Source organism: Ranitomeya variabilis, chromosome 4, assembly GCF_051348905.1.
Source record: "Ranitomeya variabilis isolate aRanVar5 chromosome 4, aRanVar5.hap1, whole genome shotgun sequence".
NCBI lineage: Eukaryota > Metazoa > Chordata > Amphibia > Anura > Dendrobatidae > Ranitomeya > Ranitomeya variabilis.
This window is the reverse complement of record NC_135235.1, coordinates 527,396,815-527,415,409: the sequence shown is the minus strand read 5'-3', so window position 1 is coordinate 527,415,409 and position 18,595 is coordinate 527,396,815. Positions and strand designations below refer to the sequence as shown.

The 18,595-nt window shown below is 44.0% G+C and overlaps 1 protein-coding gene across 2 annotated transcripts in view; it reads right to left on the bottom strand.

The window, feature by feature from the left end:
• Window positions 1–18,595, bottom strand: part of LOC143765537 (dickkopf-related protein 3-like) — a 130,447-nt gene that overhangs the window by 2,366 nt on the left and 109,486 nt on the right. Inside the window, exon 1 of one of the 2 annotated variants that reach the window (XM_077252320.1) lies at window positions 695–975. The exons of the other annotated variant lie outside the window; for it this stretch is intronic. Coding sequence (XP_077108435.1) covers window positions 695–835 — 141 coding nt within the window. The 5' untranslated portion in view covers window positions 836–975. Of the gene's footprint in view, window positions 1–694; window positions 976–18,595 lie in introns of those variants that run through there. 2 annotated transcript variants of the gene reach the window in all.

Below are 18,595 nucleotides of genomic sequence, written 5' to 3'. Positions count from 1 at the left end.
ACTGTATACAAACTACAGGTAAGGCCACGTTCCCATATTCAGTATTTGGTCAGTATTTCACATCAGTATCTGTAAGTCAAAACCAGGAGTGGGTGATAAATACACAAGTGGTGATGTGTTTCTATTATACTTTTCCTCTGTCTTTTCATGCCCTGGTTTTGGCTTACAAATACTGAGATAAAATACTGACCAAATACTGAACGTGTGAACGTGGCCTAAATCTGTAAATATAATTATCCTTTAAGTTTTATGTGTTTGTACAAGTTACTAATACTCGTTAGTGTTATGCAACACGTCTAGTGCCCGTTACACAAAGCAAACTTCCTGTTATGAGAAACATTTTTAGCACCTCACAATAGTCAGCAGCATTAAGATGGATGGATAAGGGTGAAGTTGTACCTTACAATGGATGTTTGCATTAACATATACCGATAAGGCTACAGCATCCAAGATACTAGGCGTCTACATTTATCCCTAGTGAATTACCATATATAGTGCAAAAGTAAAAAAAAAAAAGAGAAAAATCCAGAAAGTTATAAAACTATAACATACATCCAGTGCAGCAGAGCTGAGTTTGTCATTTAACATGATTATTGTGACACACAGGAAACAGATGACAACTTCAGCTCTGCTACAATGTTGATCAGTATGTACTTTTAATCTCTAATTTCTATAAACATTACAAAATACTTACCATGGATCCCTTGGTTGTGGGGCTTCTTGTGAGTCCGGTTGCATCTTCAGGATTATTATATGGCATTGATAACATCCAGGCCCAAATGTAGGCATGTGTGTAAGGAAGGAGTGAGAGAAGAAGAGATACCAGCAGCTTCATGGTGATATCGAATGATGGGACACTAAGCTGACTGGGACCTAGAATATATACTTGGTGTGGGGTCTTCCCCCACCCTCACTACACCCTGCTATCTGTTTGCTAACCTAATGGGGCAATCAGTATTTATCAGCTTAACCTAATCACTGCCCCCCCTCTTTAAGTCTCTGGAACAATCTCCCACCAAGCAGAGAAACAAACCCAATTACATAGCAACCTGCAGGGGATTCATTAGTGTCACTCGCACCCTTACTAACGGGAATTTGCTGTGAAGCATCCACATTCAGGACACAGCTGAATATGGGAGATTGGACAGAAAAATATACGGTAAGTGGCAAAAATGTTTTTGGAAATTGAGTTACATGTTCTTGTGACAATGCAGGGTTCATTATAAACCCATCCAAAGAATTGTAATAAGGGTTGTGCATTCACTATTACTACTGACCACAACTGTTAATAGTGGCGAATGCCAAGGGGACTCGTGAATGAAAAATTCTTGTTTTGTCGCATGTAACAAAAAATATTCTCAAGTACTTGTAAACGTAAATGAAAAAAGGGTGAAACACGTGTTGGGGCGCAGGGGACCTCGTTTATACATCTAAGGCCGGTTTCACACGTCAGTGGCTCCGGTACGTGAGGTGACAGTTTCCTCACGTACTGGAGACACTGACACACGTAGACCCATAAAAATCAATGCATCTGTTCAGATGTCATTGATTTTTTGCGGACCGTGTCTCCGTGTGCCAAACACGGAGACATGTCAGTGTTCGTGGGAGCGCACGTATTACACGGACCCAATAGAGTCAATGGCTCCGTGTAAAACACGGACCTCACACGGACATTCTCCGTCTGGGGTCCGTGTGCGTGCAGGAGACAGCGCTACAGTAAGCGCTGTCCCCCCCACATGGTGCTGAAGCCGCGATTCATATCCTCTCTGCAGTAGCGTTTGGTGCAGAGAAAATATGAATAATAGTGTTTAAAATAAAGATCTATGTGTCCGCCGCCCTCCCACCCCCTGTGCGCCCCCCCGCTGGTCAGAAAATACTTACCCGGGTCCCCCGTTGGCTGTCAGTCCTTCCTCTCTGCCCCGCGCCTCCTACTGTATGCGGTCACGTGGGGCCGATCATTTACAATCATGAAGTCGGCTCCGCCCCTATGGGAGGTGGAGCCACATATTCATGACTGTAAATGAGCGGCCCCACGTGACCGTATACACTAGAAGCCGCGGCCAGACCAGGAAGGAGCGACAGCCGACGGGGGACCCGGGTAAGTATTTTCTGACCAGCGGGGGGGGGGGCGCACAGGGGGTGGGAGGGCGGCGGACACATAGATCTTTATTTTAAACACTATTATTCATATTTTCTCTGCAGCAAACGCTGCTGCAGGGAACATATGAATCGCGGCTTCAGCATGATGCAGAGTGGGTACCACACGCTCCGTGTGGTACCCACTCGCCATACGGGCGGCACACGTGTGCCGCACGTATGGCCTCCGTGAGTTCCCAGGCACACGGACACGGATAACTCCGGTATCGATTTATTCCGGTACCGGAATTATCTGGACGTGTGGGACAGCCCTAAGTGCGACTTATTTTTTTAGCATTGAACATGTATACTGCAAACCTGCAATGTATTAAATTTTGCCACTTGCCGCTCTGTAGCTTACTATAATCCCATAAAGGTGCCACATTTAGAAGCATTCTTTGGTTAAACAGCTGAAACATTATGGATAATAATAATAATAATAATAATCTTTATTTATATAGCGCCAACATATTCCGCAGCACTTTACAATTAAGCGGGATCGCTAGGATAATATGCACATGTCACTTTATAACATTTATACACTGAGTAATGATGTAATATACTATGATAGCATAGTCAGAATTTAATTGAGATTTATTGCCCCTGCCACTTTACAATCGGCTGGTTTTTTTGCATGTATAAATATACCGTATATGTTTTGAATGTGCTAAATAGATGGAATTTTTTGTTATTGTAATTTCACTGTTAAAATCATTACAGTAGAATTCACATAATTGTGGCTATATATGGTAAAAAAAAGTGTTCATCCGCACACTCTCTAGCAGCACTAGGTTTAATTGTAATCTTGTTTAAATTTTATGTGATAAAGAAAGATTTATTGTTAAATACACTCTGGTTGTTAGGCTTGTTGTCAGTGCCCTCAGTTATGTTCTGATGTGAATATTGAGTTATGATCTCTTGAATACATATGCATGTTTTAAATGAGTTAATCTGTGTTTTATGTGCCTATTATAGGGTATGCTTCCATGGGGAGGGGGGTTCAATATCTTTTTAATGGCAGATATATTCACAAAATTATATTCTTGCAGTCAAAATGTAATAACTACCAATCTTGACTAAACATAAAACCAATGCAACCACAAAGGACCAGTCCTACAGAACATCTCATTAGGTATTAGTATGCCACAGAGCCGTTCAGACTTGAAGGCTCCCATACACATTAGACAGTTATCGGCCAAACGATCAGCGTTCTCTCCCGACTCCCCCCCCCCACACAGGGATGCTCAGCTCGGACAAGACTCCACTGACAGCAACTTATTTTATGCAGAACAAAAAGATACACCTTTGAAATGCAACAGAGTAATAGATCCTTTTCTACCCCATCATCTGTCGAGTGAGAGTCATGATGCTTGATGCACATTAGATCAGTGTTTCCCAAACTCCAGTCCTCACAGACCCCACGGGTCATGTTTTCAGGATTTCCTTAGTATTGCTCAAGTAGCGGAAGGCATCAGGAATTGTCTAACCTGTGCAACACTATGGAAATCCTGAAAACATGACCCATGGGGTCCGTAAGGACTGGAGTTTGGGAAACACTGCATTAGATTGTCAGCCGATCCTGCAGATTTTGGAGAGTCTGGCCAACAACAGTCTAATGTGTATGAGGACCTTTAGGCTGGGGCTACACGGTGACAAAAACATCTGTGTAAGGCTACTTTCACACTTGCGTCGGTACGGGGCCGTCGCCATGCGTCGGCCCGACGTACCGACGCACGTTGTGAAATAAATGCACAACGGGGGCAGCGGATGCAGTTTTTAAACGCATCCGCTGCCCCATTGTAAGGTCTGGGGAGGAGGGGGCGGAGTTTCGGCCACGCGTGCGCGGTCGAAAATGGCGGACGCGATGCACAAAAAGTTACATGGAACTTTTTTTGTCCCGACGGTCCGCCAAAACACGACGCATCCGTTGCACGACGGATGCGACGTGTGGCCATATGTCGCAATGCGTCGCTAATGCAAGTCTATGGAGAAAAAACGCATGCAGCGGGCAATTTGCAGGATGCTTTTTTTCTCCAAAACGACGCATTGCGACGTGCGTCACACGACGTTACTGTGAAAGTAGCCTAACTTGTCGCGACTTGCTGGCACACAACTATTTTACAGCTCTGATTTTGCCTTAAAATGAAACAGCCAAGTTACATTAAGTCACAAGCAGCATGCATTGAAGATTTTGGCACATGGAAACACTTTCGATTCTGTGTTGCAGGATGTCACAGGTCACAATGTGACACCATAGGAAACCATTAAGGCCCCGTCACACTTAGCGACGCTAAAGCGATCCCGACAACGATACGACCTGTCAGGGATCGTTGCTGCGTCGCTATGAGGTCGCTGGTGAGATGTCAAACAGTGAGATCTTCCCAACGACGTAGCAGCGATGCGGCGACCTGTAGCGACCTGTACAACGATGTCACATGGCAGCTATTATGACGATTCAGAGGGACGTCCTGTGTGACGAGGTCGTTGGTAAGGTGTCAAACACAGCGATGTGTGCTACCGAGTGGGACCTCAACGATCAAAAAAAGGTCCAGGCCATTCCGACACGACCAGCGATCTCACAGCAGGGGCCTGGTCGCTGCTACGTGTCAAACATAGCGAGATCACTACTGAGGTCGCTGTTGTGTCACAAAACTTGTGACTCAGCAGCGATCTCGCTAGCGACCTCGCTTAGTGTGATGGGGGCTTTAGATGTGATGGCACAATGTGACACAGCAATTTCAATGTCTACCTGTAGCCCAAACCATAGGGTACTGTCACACTCCAAGCGAACGCATCGCTGGATCGTTGTCACACACAACGATCCAGCGATGACAGCGGGAGATCCAGCGACGAAAGAAAGTTCCAAACGATCTGCTACGACGTACGATTCTCAGCAGGGTCCCTGATCGCTGCTGCGCGTCAGACACAGCGATATCGTATGGATATCGCTGGAACGTCACAGATCGTACCGTCGTAGCGATCAAAGTGCCACTGTGTGACAGTACCCTTAGACAGAAGTGTAGTTTTGTTGACAACGTAATCAACAATGGCTTTCAATGTGACACCCTTTAAATCTACTCATTAAAAGTCAATTATGTGTTTGATACCTAAGTGGATGAATGTTTTCACGCACATGAAATGTTATGTAGTTTCTAAACAAAAGAACAGTTTATGGTATAATATATACAGTACATAGAAAATCTATTTTCAGATAATGTATTAGAATACAGTAAAGATATATATAGTTTCAGAAACTGTGACTAATTGATAAATATGCCGTATACACCAAAACCTCTTATCTCAAAGGTTTTAGATAGGGGCCCATACACATTAGACTAGCTGAACCCATAGATATCGACCACCTGATGGTAGGGAAGATGCCGCTCTCGCATGTCTGATTTCGGACTGACAATTGCATTGTTTTACCTGATATAAGTCGATTTGCCATTTGTCGCCTTTCTCTTAGAGAACACAGGAGTTCATCAGCTGAAATGACCATCGCCCGATCAATCATCCGAAACATAGTTAGGTCGACAGCTATCCAATATGTATGGCCAGTCTTAGGTAAAATCCTTTGCGTTCTATTAATCTGTTCTAAGATTATTATTGTAGTTAACAAAGGTACAGTAATGGACATTTCCTGTCTCAGCACCAGATTTCAAAATTTACTGAGAAATGAAAGTGTACACTGATCATTTGGAGTAGTTTGTCAGCAGTTAACCCATTACTATTGCATGCTATAATTGTATACACCTTTCATTTTCACTTCAAATTCTCTCTTTTTCCATAATAATGCTTTTCAGCTCATGAGCTGGCACTCGGATTATTGGGATTTTAGAATCCGGATGCACATTACTTACCCTTTCTCTTTTATTCTCCTTTTTATTTTATGAGATGCTTCTACTACTTTTTATTAATGAGTCTGCCAGTAACAAAGTCCCTATGCACTCCCACTCCCATCAGCCACAGGTGATTTTAAGTAGTTAGTTGGTCCATTCCTGATCCATAAATTGTAGGCTTTTTTGCCCAGGAGAGGTGACAAAACAGGACATGCACCCAACTTTTGTAAGACGCCTTGACATGGCAGTTGGGCACAAATATATTGGTCAATTTATGCACTAAGTACCTTTGTTTCTACTGTATTCTTCATAGCAATTTTTGCAGATGAATATTTCATATATACATTATATAGCGCTTTTTTTTTCTTTTTTCCCATTTTCTATGGCAGTAACGCATCTTCAATATTCTAGAGTAATCATTCTTGGTAAATCGTGGTGCAACCTAATAAGTTATCGAGTTATTAAGAATATTAGAATCTATGCACTGAATGTTACCATATATTGATTATTATTATTATTATAGCGCCATTTATTCAATGGCACTTTACATGTTAAAAGTGGGTATACATAAAAAACAAGTGCAATAATCTTGAACAAATACAAGTCAACTGCTCATGAGGGCTCTCAGTCTACAATGGATGGGCGAGGATACGGTAGGTGAAAGAAGAGCTGGATGTGAAGCAGTATAGTGTAACGAGAGTTACTGCAGCTTTTATGCTTGTCGGAAGAGGTGGGTCTGCGGGTTCCTTTTGAAGGTTTCCACGGTAGACGAGAGTCTGATATGATTGGGTAGAGAGTTCCAGAGTAGAGGGGATGCATGGGAGAAATCTTGTATGCGATTGTGGGAAGAGGAGATAAGAGGGGAGTAGAGAAGGAGATCTTGTGAGGATCGGAGGTTGCATGCAGGTAAGTATCGGGAGACGAGGTCACAGATGTGTGGAGGAGACAGGTTGTGGATGGCTTCGTATGCCATAAGGGTTGTGAACAGGTTTCTTTGGGCAATTGGGAGCCAGAGAAGGGATTGGCAGAGAGGAGAGGCTGAGGAATAGTGAGGGGACAGGTGGATTAGTTGGCCAGAAGAGTTTTGGATAGATTGGAGGGGTGCAAGAGTGTTAGAAGGGAGGCCACAGAGAATGAGGATGCAGTTGTCAAGGCGGCATACGATGAGGGCATGAACTAGTGTTTTTGTAGATTATTGGTTAAGGAATATACGGATTCGGGAAATATTTTTGAGCTGGAGTAGGAAAGAGCTTGAATATGTGATTTGAAGGAGAGTGCAGGGGCTTTGGCAGTTATTAGGTATTGATCACCTTTGTATGACTTGGATTGCAAATGTCCATTTACAACCTGGCCTCCATGATATGTGACATCCAACAAGTGCATGGAGGTCCTTAGGGAATGTGGATATAAGAGAATCATGGCCTAATGGAGATGTAGTACAGGAAGCAGTGCTTGTATGTACGCAGCCCCCTCCCAGCTTTGCAGGTAATTAGTGATGGGATCATTAATTGTGCACTCCATCTCTTCAGACCCTCCTGGAGACGAGATCCTGCTGGGTGATGTGTGTAGAAGATAAGCGCTGAACAGTAGACTTGGTGGGGGTCCACTGCGCTCTTATAGGCGTTTGTAAACACTCAGGCATTAACAGTGTTCACACCAGCATACTTTCTGCACCATTATTGACTCTCCTGATATGTTAAATCTGAGCCATAATAATCCAGAGATTTCAGCAAGCAGCAATCACAATTTATCTATGAAAACTGGCACGAGTCTAGGTGACTCGTCTAGTAATGAGTCCAATCACGAACTTCCAGTTATATCAGATATGTTGAGATAGCAAAGTGTATAATGGGTAATAATAGCGGAAACTTAAGCATGAGAGCAAGCATGAGCTGAGCTCAGGCATGAATCAGGAACGTCTTGTCTAGTTTTTCCTAATTCATCTTTTGCACTTGTTTCTCAGACTTTGCTAATAAAATCTTGTTTCCTTTTGTTGAATATAGAGCAATCTAAGATACAATGATAAAACGTGTTTCTATGAACTACATGGGGAGCTTTTCTGCAAAGAGCAAAAAGTTCTCCTGTACAACTTCAGAAAATTTGTGCTTTTCTTGGTGGTAACTCCATAACCAACTGCCAAGAGTACAAAATAAGGAAATTCCAAGACACTAGATTTCCTCCCAGAAGATTTTTATTCCATTAGAAAAACCAAGAAGGCAAACTTAAGTGACGTTTCAGTTACAAATGGCCTTTGTCAAACTAAAAATGTGAGAAAAACAAACAAACAGATGATAAGAGTAACTGGCGCCTGTGATTTGCTTACTTTAGGAACGCCTTCTTAAATTCTAGTTTCACAAAGAAAATTAGAACAACACATATTCTCTGCTCACACGAGAGACATTCTAGAAATATTGCTGCTGTCTCTCTGGGCTTTAATGTGCCATTGTTATGTCACGTGAGCGCTGCAGACTGTCTGTTCAGCCTGAGAGAGCTGTGAAGGCTAAAGTCAATCAGTGGCCGCTGATAGGCGGCAGCACCCGCTGATAGGCTGCAGCACCCATGTGACATAACAATATCATGTAAACACCAGATTACCCCCAACATTGCTGGAACAGCGCTGACCAGGGAAGTGAGCATGGGTTTTTGTTTTATTTGGGTCTCTGTAGCATTTAAGAAGGCATTAACAGGTAGTGAACAACCCTTTAATGAATCTCCTGAAAATAAGCATTCACAGTTTCTAAACAGGTTCATCAATATCAATTTACATGTCGATATAAAAATAAGTGCACTGACTTACTCTAAGGCCTCATTCAGACATCCATGAGTCACATACATGTTCTAGCCATGTTTTCCACGGACAAAACAAGTACCTTTTCTAGTCTATGAAGCTGTTCACATGTCTGTGTTTTTTGTGGCGCAAGTGGTCTGCAAAAAGTCACGGAGACATGTCCATCTGTGATGTTAGTCACAGATCAACATTATCCATACAAGTCTAGGGGCTTGTGAAAAATCACGGACAGCATGCGGATGGCATCAGAGTTCTGTCAGTGTGCCGTCTGTGATTATCATTGCTAGGAGAAACTTTGTCTTTTTTTTTTACTTTTTAGCAGTTAAAAATAATTGATGAAGCAGTGAATATAACAAGAGGCACACTGATCACAAAGACTGAAGAAATTTGGATCCAAAGCACTGATGAACAACAGTTTTTCATTTTACTTGTACATACAAGAAAAATCAGAAACGTCTAACTGAGAAATAATGAAAAGTTTACACTATGAGTTTTTAATACTGTGCATTTTCGTTGCACAGTTTCAGCAAAGTGGATAGGATTTATAGAAATCTCATGCCTACCGTCTTTTTTTTTTACGCTGCATAAACTGTCCTGCAGAGTGTTTTTTTCATTCGCAACATGTCAATTTCACTTGCAATAAATATGCAATTTTCCCTAGTCTTGAATGAGCAGAAAAAAATCCATGGTAGAAAAAAAGTGACAAAAACGCATGTAAAAAAATACAATGAAAAAAAACGCAAGTATCCAAATGTAGTCAATTGGTGGAGAAATGCAGCAAAAAATCTGAAAAATAAAAAACGCGTCCTAATACTCATTGTGGGAATGCAGCCTAACAGAGGAAAATGGAGAATATGTTGAATCCCAACAGAAGTATGGCCAATAATGTTTGAAATGCAAATAGGGACCAAATGTAACATTTTGGATGCCAATAAATAGTAACATAGTTAGCATGGCCGAAAAAAGACATTTGTCCATCCAGTTCAGCCTATATTCCGTCAGAATAAATCCCCAGATCTACGTCCTTCTAAAGAACCTAATAACTGTAAGATACAATATTGTTCTGCTCCAGGAAGACATCCAGACCTCTCTTGAACCCCTCGACTGAGTTCGCCATCATCACCTCCTTAGGCAACGAATTCCAGATTCTCACTGCCCTAACAGTAAAGAATCCTCTTCTATGTTGGTGGAAAATCCTTCTCTCCTCCAGACTCAGAGAATGCCCCCTTGTGACCGTCACCTTCCTTGGTATAAACAGATCCTCGGAGATATATTTGTATTGTCCCCTTATATACTTATACATGGTTATTAGATCGCCCCTCAGTCATCTTTTTTCTAGACTAAATAATCCTAATTTTGCTAATCTCTCTGGGTATTGTAGTTCCCCCATTCCCTTTAGTAATTTTGTTGTCCTCCTTTGTACTCGCTCTAGTTCTGTTAAATCCTTGTTGAGCACAGGTGTCCAAAACTGTACACAGTACTGCATGTGCGGTCTAACCAGGGATTTGTACAGAGGCAGTATAATGCTCTCATCATGTGTATCCAGACCTCTATTAATACACCCCATCATCCTGTTTGCCTTGCAGCCACTGCCTGGCTCTGGCTGCTCTAGGTAAGTTTATCATTAACTAGGATCCCCAAGTCCTTCTCCATGACAGATTTACCCAGTGGTTTCCCATTCAGTGTGTAATGGTGATATTGATTCCTTCTTCCCATGTGCATAACCTTACATTTATCATTGTTAAACTGCATCTGCCACCTCTCGGCCTAAGTTTCCAACTTATCCAGATCCATCTGTAGCAGGATACTAACTTCTCTTGTATTGACTGCTTTACATAGTTTGTCTATCACATAGGCAGGCTTCACACTAGCGTTCAGCAGGGCTGCGGACGGAAGCTTTCTTCCTCCGTGAAGCCACACCCACTGCCATGCCTCTTCCTTCAGCTCCGCCTACGTCTGCATGCGTTCTCCGCACCCTATCTTTAACATTGGGTACGCAGGCCATGCGGATGCCTCCGTGGTCTTGACGCTGCGCTGACCTGCATCAAACGCAACATGTTAGGATTTTGTTGCGGTCAGCGCAGCTTCAAAATGACGCATGCGGAGGCATCCGCATACATCTGCTTGGCCTGCGTACCCAATGTTAAAGATAGGGTACGCAGGACGCATGCAGACATAGGCAGAGCTGAAGGAAGAGGTGCGGCAGTGGGTGGGGCTTCTCAGAGGAAGAAGGCTGCCGTCCTCAGCCCTGCCAAACGCTAGTGTGAAGCTAGCCTAAGCCTGTTACTTGCTAGTGATGAGCGAGTATACTCGTTGCTCGGGTTTTCCCAAGCACGCTCGGGTGGTCTCCGAGTATTTGTAACTGCTTGGAGATTAAGCTTTCATTGCCTCAGCAGCATGATTTGTGGCTACTAGACAGCTTGAACACATGTGGGGATTCACTAGTAACCAGGCAACCCCCACATGTACTCAGGCTGGGTAGTAGCTGTAAATAATTCAGCTGCGGCGATGAAAACTAAATCTCCGAACACTAACAAATACTCGGAGACCACCCGAGTGTGCTTGGGAAAACCCGAGCAACGAGTATACTCGCTCATCACTATTGCGTACCCATTTACATACATTTTCCCACAGACCCAGGATTCTCATTTTGTGTACCAACCTCTTGTGTGGCACGGAATCAAACACTTTGTAAAAATCAAGATATACCACGTTCAATTACTCACCTTGGTCCAGTCTATAGCTTATCTCTTCATAAAAACTGATTAGATTGGTTTGACAGGAGCGATTCCTCAGAAACCCATGCTGATATGGAGTTAAACAGTTATTCTCATTGAGATAATTTAGAATAAAGGCCCCGGCACACATAGCGATTTACCAACGATCATGACCAGCGATACGACCTGGCCGTGATCGTTGGTAAGTCGCTGTGTGGTCGCTGGGGAGCTGTCACACAGACAGCTCTCTCCAGCGACCAACGATCAGGGGAACGACTTCGGCATCGTTTAAACTGTCTTCAACGATGCCGAAGTCCCCCTGCAGCACCCGGGTAACCAGGGTAAACATCGGGTTACTAAGCGCAGGGCCGCGCTTAGTAACCCGATGTTTACCCTGGTTACCAAAAAAAACAAACAGTACATACTCACCATCTGATGTCCATCAGGTCCCTTGCCGTCTGCTTCCTGCTCTGACTGAGTGCCGCCGTACAGTGAGAGCAGAGCGCAGCGGTGACGTCACCGCTGTGCTGTACTTTCACTTTCACTTTGCGGCGCTCAGTCAGTGTGGGAAGCAGACGGCAAGGGACCTGACGGACATCAGATGGTGAGTATGTACTGTTTGTTTTTTTTGGTAACCAGGGTAAACATCAGGTTACTAAGCGCGGCCCTGCGCTTAGTAACCCGATGTTTACCCTGGTTACCAGTGAAGACATCGCTGGATCGGTGTCACACACACCGATTCAGCGATGTCAGCGGGACCTCAACGACCAAAAAAAGGTCCAGGCCATTCCGACACGACCAGCGATCTCACAGCAGGGGCCTGATCGCTGGTACGTGTCACACATAGCGAGATCGCTACTGAGGTCGCTGTTGCGTCACAAAACTTGTGACTCAGCAGCGATCTCGCTAGCCATCTCGCTATGTGAGACGGGGCCTTAACATCCCTCAGAAACCCTTCAAATATTCTACCAACAGTAGAGGTTAGACTTATTGGCCTATAATTTCCAGGTTCACTTTTAGGACCCTTTTTGAATATTGGTACCACATTTGCTATGCGCCAGTCCTGTGGAACAGCCCTGTCGCTATAGCGTACCTAAATATAAGAAATAATGGTTTGTCTATTACATTATTTAGTTCTCGTGGGTGTATGCCATCCAGACCCGGAGATTTATCTATTTTAATCTTATTTAGCTGGTTTCACACCTCTTTTTGGGTTAGATTGGTAACCCTTAATATAGGGATTTCTTTGTCTCTCAGCACTTCACCTAGCATTTTATTTTCCACCGTGAATACCGTGGAGAAGAAGGTGTTTAATATTTTAGCTTTTTCCTCGTCATCTACAACCATTCTTTGCTCACAATTTTTTAAGGGGCCTACACTTTCACTTATGATTCTTTTACTATTAATATAGTTAGCACAATGTACATTAAGGACTGATGTACAGGACAGTAGGACCACATACAGCATTGGACTGGAGCACCTTGGGCCCACCAGAGAAATCATTCTTGGAGCCCACTATGTAGCTACATAGAAACAAATACAAGGCAAGCAATTGTGTGGGAAAACATGCTAATATCAGGGTTTAATATAAGGTAGTACAAGCCTTAATTATGTAGCAGGGGTTAGGGTAGCCCCCTCATAGAGTATAATGCAGCCCTCATATAGTACAATGTAGCCCCCTCATAGAATATGAGGCAGCCTCCCCATAAAATATAATGCTGCCCCCTCATAGGGTAGAATACAGCCCCCCTAATATAGTATAATGCAGCCCCCCACAGAATATAAAGCAGCCTCCTCAGTATAATGCAGCACCCTCATATGGAATGATGCAGCCCCCTCATAGGGTATAATGCAGCCCCCCACATAGGAAATAATGCAGCCCCCCCATATAGAATAATGCAGCTCCCCTCATAGGGTATAATGCAGCCTCCCCTCACAGAATATAATGCAGCTCCCTCATCGGGTATAATGCAGCCTCCCTCATATAGTGTATTGTAGCCCCCCCCAGAATATAATGCAGCCTCCTCAGAGTATAATGCAGCACCCTCATAGGGAATGATGCAGCCCCCTCATAGGGTATAATGCAGCCCCCTCATAGGGAATAATGCAGCCCCCTCATAGGGAATAATGCAGCCCCCTCATATAGAATAATGCAGCCCCCCTCATAGGATATAATGCAGCGTCCCCTCACAGCATATAATGCAGCCCCCTCATCGAGTATAATGCAGCTCCCTCATCGGGTATAATGCAGCCTCCTCATAGGGTATAATGCAGCCCCCCTCATAGGCTATAATGCAGCCCCCTCATAGGGTATAATGCAGCTCCCCTCATTGGGTATAATGCAGCCTCCCTCATAGGGTATAATGCAGCCCCACATGGAATATAATGTAGGCCCCCTCATAGAATATAACCCAGCCCCTCAGTTTTATGGCCACCAGGATTCACTGATTATATATATAAACTAACACAATACTCATCTCTCCTCATCGTTCCCACGCTGATTCTGGCTCTGCTCCGGTATCAGCAGCTGTACTGCCGTCTGCCCAACACATAGCGGGTACGCGATGAAGTGACATCATCGCGCTCCTGCTGTGTCAGAGACAGAGGGGAATGATGGGAGAGGGACGCCCTCTCCTCCATTATTGTTTTTAACTGTATAGGCATTTATGATGCCGATACAGTTGAATGCAGCGTGCACTGACTTACGGGCCCCATAGTGGCTGCGTGGGGGAGCAGGGGCCCTGGTCTGCCGGCCCTGATAGTGGGCAGTGTTAGCCTGCGTTTGCGGCTAACACTGCCTGCTATTAAAGTGAAATGAAAATTCACTCCTCTCCACGCCCATGGGGTCGTGGGGAAGAGTAAATATTCATTTCTCTTTAGCAGCGGGGACAGGCTTTGGCCGCAGCAGCCGGCTTCTGCCTCCTGTCACCCGCTGCTGCTCCACTGGCACTGGGCGGACCTCCCTAAGTCATGGGCTCTACAGCAGCTGCGTGGTGTGGCACTATAAGCAACACGCCACAGGCTGGGGGCCCCTGGAGCAGCGAGGGTCCTAGGTAGCTGCCGGTCCTGTATGCCAGCAGGTGTAAATGCCTGGGCCCACCGGACAATCCTCAGGTTCTCCCGTGGGCCATCCGACCATGACCATATACTATACTTACATATCAAAGAATTATATATTGTCTAGGCTTCACCAGAATTCTTCTGTATGGCACAGATCAGTAATAAATATAAAAGCTACATGGAGCTATAGTACAGGCTCATCATTTGTAAATTATAACACAATAAATAAATATTTGTATTGACTATAACAGAATACAATTCTACCAATATGAGACCTGGAATCCCATCAAATGTTGCCTCTGTTGGGGTAAGTACACATGTGACAAAAAAGATGCGCAGTGAATTCTGACATGGATACACAGCAAAATCTACAGGTACATGCAGATTTTGATGCGGATTTGCTGCGAATTTCACCCTATACATTACCAATGGTTAAATCTACAATGAAAATTTGCATAAAGAATAGGCATGTTGTGGATTTAAGATTCGCGCAGCAAGTTACTTTCCACAAGGACATTTTTTGTGGAGTATGAATGAGATTTGGTTAAAATCAACTGTAACAAACTGTGGATTATCTGCTTGCAGAACAGGAGAGCAAATGGGGAAATCTGCAAAAATGTCCTTAAAATGATGAAGTCAAGTAGAAATCTAGCCCTGTTGAGAAATTATTTTAGTAGGAACTAATTAATAATTATAGTCCGGTTATCTGTAAATGCAGATTTTGCAGTCTTTTCTTTCAGATCATTCTTGGAGTTGCTTTGGACAATCTAACTTTAGTGACCACCTTTTTATTGGAAAAATGACAGGTCCTACTTAAAAGGGGGATCCAAATAGAACGATATGAAGACATTATGAGACCTCCACAGCTCTTGGCCAATGCTGTCTACTCACAGGTGTCATGAAGAAACCACAATGAACGCGTTTTTACAACTAATAAGTGGAATCAAGATAAAATCACACCAAGACCTTTACTAATGATTTGTTACAGAGACACACAGATTATTGACCAGAATAAACAGATAATAAATTACTAATATCTGTGGCTAGCATTGTATTGAGATGCATGTTCGATTGCTCTTAACACCTGTGTAATATGCCTTGACCAGATCGGATGCAATGAAACAGTTAAGCACATAGCACCCTCTCAGTTTGTCCAGGGGATTATGGCCAGTCAGTCTGTCTCCTGCTCCCTGCCTGTCTACTAATGAGCTGCTAACACATTGTTTATTCTTCCCCTTTGCTAGTTTACCTTTCAGTGCCAAGATAATGCTCAGATCTATTAATTCCAAGCTATAGGCCCTTGCATTTTATTCTTAAGCCACTAGATGGCATGTGAGCAGTTTGATAATAATCTCCAATATTTCTTGGGAAAAGACATTTATTGGTTCTAATTATAAAAATGAAATCCAGCAGTTGTACTCTTGAGGTTCTGCATGTACTACCCGCATTCACTGCAAGTAATTAGGGGAGAGATAATCGCCAAGAGCATTTTTCTCCTGCATTTTTCAGCGTGCAAGATGGTTATGACTTACTAGATGGTTGCCTGATTCTAACGCATCGGGTATTCTAGAATATGCATGTCCACGTAGTATATTGCACAGCCCACATAGTATATTGCCCAGCCACGTAGAATATTGCCCAGTTACGTAGTATATTGCCCAGCCACGTAGTATATTGCCCAGCCACGTAGTATATAGCCCAGCCACGTAGTATATTGCCCAGTGACGTAGTATATTGCCCAGTGACGTAGTATATTGCCCAGCCACGTAGTATATTGCCCAGCCACGTAGTATACAGCACAGAGCCACGCAGTATATTGCACAGCGACGTAGTACACAGCACAGAGCCACGTAGCATATTGCCCAGCCACGTAGTATATTGCCCAGCCACGTAGTATATTGCACAGCGACATAGTATAAAGCACAGAGCCACGTAGTATATTGCCCAGCTGCGTAGTATATTGCCCAGCGACGTATGTCACAAGTTAAAAAAAAAAACATATACTCACCTTCCGAGGGCCCCTTGTAGTTCTGTCGCCTATGTGCGGTGCAGGCGGCAGCTTCCGGTCACAGGGTGTGATGACGTCGCGGTCACATGACCGTGACATCATGGCAGGTCCTTCTCGCGCCGGACCTGTGATGACGTCGCGGTCACATGACCGTGATGTCATGGCAGGTCCTTCTGGCATACCATCCTTGCCACCGGAACCTGCCGCTTGCATGGAGCGGTCACCGGAGCGTCGCGAGGAGCGGGAAAGGCAGCGGAAGGTGAGTATATAATGATTTTTTATTTTTTAAATTATTTTTAACATTAGATGTTTTTACTATTGACGCTGCATAGGCAGCATCAATAGTAAAAACTTGGTCACACAGGGTTAATAGCGGCGGTAACAGAGTGAGTTACCCGCGGCATAACGCGGTCCGTTACCGCTGGCATTAACCCTGTGTGAGCGGTGACTGCGGGGAGTATGGAGCGGGCGCCGGGCACTGACTGCAGGGGAGTAGGGAGGGACTAATCGGACTGTGGCCGTCGCTGATTGGTCACGGCAGCCATGACAGGCAGCTGGCGCGACCAATCAGCGACGCGAGATTTCCGTGACGGAAGTTGCCGACAGAAAGACGGAAGTACCCCTTAGACAATTATATATATAGATTGCAATGCAAATGTAGCTGTACAGCATACTTGAAGAAGTTTTTACCCTATAATAGGGATGTCAAACTCACATACACAGAAAGCCAAAATTAAAACCTTGGACAAAGTCACCGGACAACCCTTATATTTATTAAAAAAATGTCCACAATTGAGATAGTTTTTCTTTAAAGTCAAATATAATTATGAACCTTTTCACACGGAAGCAAACATAAAGGGGTTGTCCCATGAAAAAAGTACATTTGAATTAATAGTTCTTAGAATAAAATATTGGAACAATGTAATATGTTATGTAAGAGCAGGATGGTACAATGGCCTAATTTAAATATGTAATAACAAAGAAAAACCTGGAACAATAGATATAATAAAGTATGATGCCAATAAAAGTGCCCCCAAACATAGCATGATACCCCCACAGTGAATTCCTCCACAGTACCCTTGACACACGGTATGATGACTCTACTATACCCCCCTCCTTCAATCCTCCGACAAAGAATTGTGACCCCATCAAAGTATGATTCACCAACTGTAATCCCCATAAAGCCCTCCATATAGTATAATGGCCACATAAAGTGCTCCATACAGTATAACAGGGCCCTCCATTGCCTTCCATATAGTATAAAGGCCACACTTAGTGCTCAATATAGTACAATGGCCCCACATAGTGCTCCATACAGTATAATGGCCCCACATATTGCTCCATACACTATAATAGCAATACAGTGCTTGACACACTCTCATATGCATGACATGTCAAACACTGCTTTTGATCGAAGGAGAAATCATCCCCGCAGGTCAGAGAGCCGCGGTTCCCACGCTGTCAGAAGACAGCGGGAGGGCTCAGCTGTGATCGGAGGTATGAAGTTTACCTCCGGTCACTGGTGTCAGCTGATGGAACAACTGATCCAATCCTCTGACACCTGCTACCGCTAATTACAGTGAGAGCAGGAGCAGCGAATGGGAGTATTCATCTGCCGCTCCTGCGCTAAAAAAATAAAAAGCGGCGTGAGTTCCCTCCTATTTTTGATAACCAGCCAGACAAAACCCACAGCTGGGGGCAACCCTCAGCTGTCAGCAAGGTTTATTATCAAGAATAGAGGGGTACTCACGCTTTTTTAAAATTATTTAAATGAATAATTAAAAAACGTCTTGGGGTCCACCCATTTTTTCCCCATTTTTTACAACCAGCCTTGCTAAAGCTCACAGCTTGGAGCTGGTATTCTCAGGCTGGTAAGGGGTCATGGATATTGAGCCTCCCAGCCTAAAAATAGCAGCCGGCATCTGCCCAGAAAAGGCACATCTATTAGATGCGCCAATTCTGGCGCTTTGCTTGGCTCTTCTCACTTGCCCTGTAGCAGTGGCAAGTTGGGTAATATTTGTGGGGTTGATGTCACCTTTCAGGTGAC